The sequence below is a fragment of the Rhagoletis pomonella genome, unplaced genomic scaffold (genome assembly GCF_013731165.1).
Source record: "Rhagoletis pomonella isolate Grant_MI unplaced genomic scaffold, Rhpom_1.0 Rhpom_scaffold_00203, whole genome shotgun sequence".
Lineage (NCBI taxonomy): Eukaryota > Metazoa > Arthropoda > Insecta > Diptera > Tephritidae > Rhagoletis > Rhagoletis pomonella.
This window is the reverse complement of record NW_023458757.1, coordinates 20,653-28,404: the sequence shown is the minus strand read 5'-3', so window position 1 is coordinate 28,404 and position 7,752 is coordinate 20,653. Positions and strand designations below refer to the sequence as shown.

Here is a 7,752-nt window from a genome sequence, read left to right as displayed (position 1 = left end):
TTTTTTTTTACTCCATACATTGACGCTCCACCCTAATGTACATGCATATGTACGTATGTATGTATGCTGTATGCATAACCAAAACACGCGAAAAATATCTCCCATACAACCCCAATTTGCCACAGGGCGAAGACGACGTCGTTACGACGTCGCTCTGGTGAAGTCGTTTGGGTGAACTCTAAACGACGTCGCCCTGTAGTGCGATTCACTAACTTTTAACAACGCTACTTGGCGAGTTGTAAACTAACAATTTTAGTTGTTTGCAGTAACGATTGTACGACTTTTGCTTTTTATTTAAAATGATAAAAGGTGGCACCTCTATTATCCGAAGTGTCAAAATCTACGAAAAGCACAAAAGGGAATAGGAAAAAACAAAGTAATTTACACAGATTCTTCTTAAACATGTAAGTATTTCAATAAATTGCGGAATAAATGATCGTATTTCATAATTTAACCAACAACTATTCTTCTTTTATCGCAGGATGGCCTCGACTAGCCAAGCAGCCAACAAGCGGAGCCGCGCTTCAATGGAGCAGTTTGGTGGCATGCTGGACTTCTTCTTTTGAAAACCCGTGACTAGCCGGTGGGAAGTTTCATCGGCTTCACGGGAAGATGGAGCACGAGAAGAAGTGGGAGAAGATGGCTTCCAATTTAAATGCCATTGGAGGCACTCAAAAGTCCACCGAACAGTGGCGTACAGTAAGTAATAAGCCCATTAAGTTTGAACGTACCAGCAAGCAACGATGCGTTGCGTACAAACTGGTAAATTGGGAAAAATTCATCACTTTTATTAAGGTCTGTTGTTTGTGAAAATAATTATTAACGTAAGAATATCGGTTGTCTTATAAAAGTATACATACAAGTGGAGTCAATCCCATGCATTGTCACTGTGCACAGTCTCGTTTATTGTGTGTACATGCATTCATTGTTTGGAGCATTGTACCTGTTAATTTTTATGATACTTTTTTCTTCTTACGTACATAGGTATGGCGCAATTTGAAGAGCAGAACCAGTGTTCGAGTGCGCGACAGGAAAAGGCAGCAGCCGCTAACAGGCAATAAGCCCGTTAAGCAAGCTCCTTTAACAGAGCTGGAGGAGCGGGTCGTGGCCATCATCGGGAGCAACTATATTGAGGGCCATGAGTCTGTGTGACTTATTTCTGACTCAGTATTAACAACTTTTTCATTATTAGGAGCCCCAATTGGCCATGGAAGACGGTGAGTAGATTGTTTTCCTGAATGAAGTGGTGGATTGCGAAGGCTTAATAGAGGAGGAGACGCGGCCGGAAACTCCAACACTCAGAACCCCGCGTAGAGGATTGAAGAGGAAGAGAGAGGCTGATCCTCCTCGTACAATCGACGTCCAAAATAAATTTTTGGAAATTGCCAAAACGCAAGCCGATGCAACCAAAGTAAATATTTTATTAATAGATTTTACAATTTTTAATGATTGTTTTTTAAAATACATAGATGCTGATAGAAAGTTTCGCCAGACTGGTGGAGGTACCATTCCAGCTGGCGCGGGAGCTCCGCAGATACGGAGAACATTATTGCGCATTTTATTCCTTTTAAAAACATATTTGTTCATGCGTTGTATAGAAGAAATCCGTTTACAAGGTATATCGTCGCCTGGGTAAAAGATTGTCGTAAGCGCAGTTTTGACGATTTTTAGTTATAGATGCAGTAATATAAAATTTTTTCTATAATTTAGTAAAAATTTAGTTAGTGATGCAGCCATATTAAACTCCTCAATATCTTAAAAATGACGTTCTCCGTTTTTGGATATCTCCTTTAGTTTGCGAGATATTGAGATCGTTAATTTAGTAGAAATTTCGATCACATTTTGTCGTATTTCATACGATGAGAAAGAAAATCCTTCCTAAACTCAAAGCTAATTAACATTAAAAATAAAAAATTAAATAATTAGAGACTTTTGTGAACTAGTAACATTTTCAGAAACCTTGGAGAATATCTATCTTCGCGTTTTTGAGAAATTGCATTCCAAACTTCAATCGCGATTTCCCACAACCTGCCGAAATCAACATACGAAAATCGTTTACCCAGGCGACGATATATAAATTTCGGTTTTTTGAGAACTGAAATAAGTCCACTCACTGAATTTATACTTATTTTTATACTAGTGAAGCTTGTTAAATTTGCTATCGTCTATGCCAACATGCATATGCAAATTTGGCAATAAATCAATAATGCTGAAATAAATGATAGCAAATGTAAAAGCTTTACTAGCATAAAAAGAAATTTAAATTGAGTGAGTGAACTTTTTTCAGTTCTCAAAATCCGAAATTTATGTATACCTTGAAAACGGATTTACTTTCTAAATCTCTGACTGCATATTTGGATTAAGGGGAAAATTTAACATAAGAAATGAGAAGAATAGAGGTTATACCTTCTATAAAGGCTTATGATCTAGTGTGATTAATGTTAATATACGATTAAGGCAAAAAAATTCTGTCCGAATTCTCAAAATCTGTTGAAAAATTTTCAATAGGGTCGCTAATTGACCGCTCACTCAAACGAATGTTGTGAAGGGCTGCACACGCGTTAACGACTTTACCAGCGAAAGCGGGGTCATATAGCAGAACCCTTTGTTGTGATAACCATCGCCAAGTTCCTTTGAGGACGCCAAAGAGTCTCTCAATCGGGTTCCGTGCCTTGCAGAGCGCCCCATTGTACCGAAATTTTTGTGACCCTTCTGGCTGGTTGGGTAAAGGAGTTATGAGCCATGGCTTTAAGGGGTATCCAGAAGCCCCTTAAAGAAACATGACTTGTCGCACAGCGGAAGAGCTCCAAATATAGGAGTCATGTCGTGCTCCCGGATACCTGGCATTCACGTTAAGGATTTCAAGATTTGGGTCACATATCTATAGCAAATACAATAAACAATTAACAATATACTTCATTTCAAATGCTTTGCTTACCATTTGCACATTTATGGAGGGATATCCATGATGATTGACGTATGCTTCCTCATTATGTTTAGGACCCAAAATGGATATGAGGGTGCAGTCGATAGCCCTGATGGGTCCTCCGACGAAAGGCGCAGGAGCTAAGGAAAACGCTTCCTTGCCAGCTTGACGTTCTATTTGGGTCATGGGGAACTTCACTTCCGACAAGAATAAACGGCTATTGATGGCTTCGGTTACCTTGTGTATGCAGCGGCTGGTAGATGACTGACTCAGTGAAATTCCCCATTGTTCCCCTACAGGCCGTTGATAACATCCCGTGGCGTAGAATCGCAAAGCGCAAAGAACATTTCAAAACAAAAGTGAATTTATTGACACATGTAAAACTTTATAAAAGTAAATATCCATTCCAGCCGTTCAACCGCGTCCGCCACCATGCCTGGACGCACACGGTAAAGCTTCTGGAACTCTGAAGATGGGAGATCTAGGGGATTATCAATATACCGCAGAAAACGCCGATCCACCGTTGAGAAATTTGTCACTGGCTCGTTTTGAGGTAAGCTTAACGCTACAAATTCAAAAGCCATCTCTAATTTTTATTTACTTCTTTTTTTTTGCGGTTTAAGTTACTTTTATTTGTTTAGATATTTTCGCTAACACAAAATTGACAACTCCAATTGAGATGTCGACAATTTAGCAATAGCGGAATCGTAAACGATAACAGCTGATTTTTCGAAGGCCAGTGTTGTTAAGGAAACGTTTTCTGAATAGCAAAATCGATAAAATTGTTGTTTAGTTGACATAACGATAACAAGTGTTGTTAAAATAGCGTAGTGAAGCGCACTGCTGGTGAAGCCGTTACGACGTCGCCCTGGTGAAGTCGTTTGGGTGAACTCGCAACGACGTCGTTACGAAGTCACTCTGGTGAAGTCGTTGGGGTGAACTCTAAACGATGTCGTTACGACGTCGCTCTCATGAAGTCGTTTGGGTGAACTCGAAACGACGTCGTTACGATGTCGCTATGGTGGAGCCGTTACGACGTCGCCCTGGTGAGGTCGTTTGGGTGGACTCGAAACGACGTCGCTGTCGTGAAGTCGTTTGGGTGAACTCGAAACGACGTCGTTACGATGTCGCTCTGGTGAAGCCGTTACGACGTCGCCCTGGTGAAGTCGTTTGGGTGAACTCGAAACGAATCCGTTTCTTCGAACCTACAAGTTTTTTGAGGAACCTTCGGTCTAGGTTGGACAAGTACCACGTCCAAATTTTTATATATATAAGCATAAATTAAAGTTATTCATTTGGATAGTAAACCGTTTTTATTATGAAAATTTTTATCATGACAGAATATGGAATCCACAATGTACACTTGTGCTCAGAAAATTAAGCCACCTACATCTTTTTTTTCAGTATTAATAATATTTTTTTATAAAAGTGTAATTCACTCTAGTGGCCTTATTAATAAGAAATAAAATTTGTGGTTGTGAAGTTTTTTTTTAAATTTGGTAGAAAACTGTACTTTTACTTTAAATTTGGTATAAAAAATGTACGAAAAATAAAACATTAATAATAATTATAATTGAAATACATATGTAGGTGTCTTAATTTTAACAAAAGTGCATTTCCAATTTTTCGAAATTAATGTGATAAAATGCAATTCATTGGCCACCTTAATTTTAAAGATCTTACATATATCTACTACGTCGAGTCTACAAAGAGGTCCTTCAGGCTTTACGCAATTTGAGTAGTGAATAGTAGCTGATGGTATTTCATATGGGGAAAATTGTTCTGTACAAAGTTTGAAGCCATAAACGAAATATTTACTTTGCTCTTTTCTAATGGCTTGAAATTTTTTCATATATACATATATATGTATGTGTACTGCACATTGCTTTAATTTTGAACTACATGGTCCTTGTTAAAAAATACACCCAATTTTAATTAATTTTAAAGATAACTAAAATGAAGTAACAAAAAAATTAATTGTTAAAATTTGCCAATATCTTTGACCCAGGGTGTAGTAATATATTAAAATTTTTGTTTGTATTTTATGACTAAATGTTTTCCTTATTTTTCCTTTTAATTAATATTTAAGTATGTATATATAATTAAAAAAACTTTGAGAAAAAATCAACCGAATTAAATTAAACTATTTTAAACTAAAAAAATTGTTTTTAATTTTCTAGCAATTTTGAGCATCGTTTTGTAGTTCGCTAGTACAGTATATTTTGCTTTGCTGCCTTTATGCTTAAGTGCACATTTAAGATACCTACCCCAAAATGTGCATCAGAGGCATTATTTTAAACATTTATAAGGAAACTGCTCCGATAGATGCATCCAACATACCTGCACATTGGCGATACCTGCCTTAAAAATTGTGCAACTAGTATCAATTATCGAAGAAAGTATTACGTTTACCTGCACTGACCCTACAATTACCTAATTTTACAAGCTTTTATTTATTTTGCTCATCTCGCGGAACAACGAAAATGGCTATCAATTTATGCAGTAATATAGATAATTAGATACTATTCGGTAAAAATTTCGCTTGCAGTAATTTCTACGTGGTAAGTGCTTCTCCATTATTTGGTTTCATAGGGATTTGGATACCTTCCTCATTGAAGTAGTAAACAAAATTCGCTTAAGTGCCTTTTTCGGTTAAGTGCACAAGTTTTTCGTGCAAAGAAGGATGTGCAGCTAAGCAAAATATACTGTATATCGTTTTTTGCGGGCTGCAGGGGAGTCGTTTTTGCGGCTCGCCGGCGAAGTGTGCTTTTCATCGGACAAATTGTTTACCGGAACGAGTCGGAAACGACGTCGTTACGACGACGTTTGGCAAATTGGGACATCGTTAAAAATTTGTCGCGATAAGTTTCTAAGCTGTTGTGAGTGATCGCGAATGGATTACTTGCATCGTTTTTCTTATTTATGAGAGGCCGACATCGGCAATGCTCAGACTTCTCATATTCGAGTGAGGCCGTGGTTACGCCACCAATTTCGATTGGCAATGACCGTGCAATTGTTATTGTGCACAGCACGGAGTGAGAGCATTTTCGAAATCGAACAGCCAGCACGATTTGCTGGGTGAACCGAACAGCCAGCATGCCAAATTTTCAGGGTGGCAATACGCTATTTTGCGAAAAAGTATTAGTATTAAATATTAGAATAGTGAAAAATAGTTTTTTATTATTAATATAAAGTAGATATTAAAAAAAAAAACATTATTATAAAAATTAAATATTATAGAAAGAAAAAATATTAAGTTGTTCTTCCACTTTTCACTTTCCGACTTCAATTTTGATGCATTTTTATTTGCATTTTTACTTCAGTGCTGCCATTGTGTGCGAAATTGTATGAAATGGAAAAAGGCATTTCTTAAGAAGCAACCCTGTGCTCGCCAATCAGAAAACAGAGCGTAACCACTTCTCACGAATCACCGAAATTTTTTCTCTTTTGATTGCCAATTAAAATTGGTGGCATAACCACGCCCTGAGAGGAAATTTCTTAGCTTTTTTCGATCGCGAATGAAAAGCAGCGGAAATTTTTTTGTCGATCGCATTCCGAATGTGAGAGATGATAAATTTGTTTGCATTTTTCACTCGCGATAAAAGAATGCAAAAATAGATTTGGAATATTATCGATCATGATAAATCTCATAAATGAATGAAAACGAATAATCATAAATGAGAATTTCCAAACCCTCCCTGTAGGGAAAACACGAGCTAGTGAACCAAATTTCTAGTTCAGTTCTAGTTCTTTTTCGCCAAAAACGAACCAGTCCGATAGTAACTAGTTCCGAGCAGTCCAAAAGCAGTGAAATGTGGTACTTTCACTAAACTATTTTATTTTATTATTTTTTTTTTGTTTTTTTATATATTCAATTTCAATTTCAGTTTATTTGATATCGTATATACATTAGTACATTAAGATTAAATCTTTTATTGCACAATAAGAAATAAAGAGGATAAGAACATTAAATATAGGAAAACAAGAAGATATAACAAGGAATTAACAAATTTTATAGTACTTATAATTATACAGAGTTATAACAATAACCAACATAGAAAATTTATATCCATTTAAGTTGTTTTATTAGAAAACTAATCGTCGATAAGACCTTGGAAGTTGTGCTTACGTAAAGAGTTCTTCAAAGATGCTGGCAGAGAGTTCCAAAGTTTTACAGCTTAACCAAAAAATAATCTCGATGTGTTAAGATAATTATATTTCGGTAAAATAAAACTGGAAGAGCGTACTCTTCTAGGGAACTTGAGTTTTTCATACAGGTATTCCGGTTTCCTAAACATAATCAGTTTCAACATAAAAATGCAATTTCGAGCTTTTAAGAAATTTCTTAGGTCGCATCCCAGTATCGAGTTTCTGAGGGTATTTAAATGATCAAATTTCTTTAACCAATGTACATATCTGGTGGCAAAATTAAAAGCAACATTAAGTTTTAGAAATGATTGAGAGTCATGTTCACTATACACTACATCAGAATAAGTAATGAGGGGAACAATTAGACTAATTACTATTTTTTTCTAAGTGTCTTGGGGTGTAAAAGCAGAGGTAGCTCGGAGACACCGCAGTGTATAGTAAATTTTTTTTAACTACATCATTTATGTGATCCTCACAAGTCAGTCTAGAATTTACTATGAAGCCAAGATTTTTTACTTTATCAACTAATTGAAGAATATCAGCACCAAGATATAGGTGAAAGACCTCAGAGGGCTGGATCTTATCCTTGCATATTGGAAGCACATATGATTTCCTTGCATTAAGGAGAATCAGGTTTTCATTTGACCACTTAAGAATAGAATGCAAATCATAATTTA

At 36.4% G+C, this 7,752-nt stretch overlaps 1 protein-coding gene across 1 annotated transcript in view; it reads left to right on the top strand.

The window, feature by feature from the left end:
* Positions 1-612: 612 nt before the first annotated feature.
* The window catches only part of LOC118750313, a gene marked incomplete at its 3' end in the record, with an annotated part of 14,315 nt that continues 7,175 nt past the window's right edge, over positions 613-7,752 (top strand). The window contains exons 1-3 of the mRNA XM_036485032.1: positions 613-699; positions 1,193-1,217; positions 3,337-3,479. Of these exons, the coding sequence (XP_036340925.1) occupies positions 613-699; positions 1,193-1,217; positions 3,337-3,479 (255 nt within the window). The remainder of the gene's footprint in view (positions 700-1,192; positions 1,218-3,336; positions 3,480-7,752) is intronic.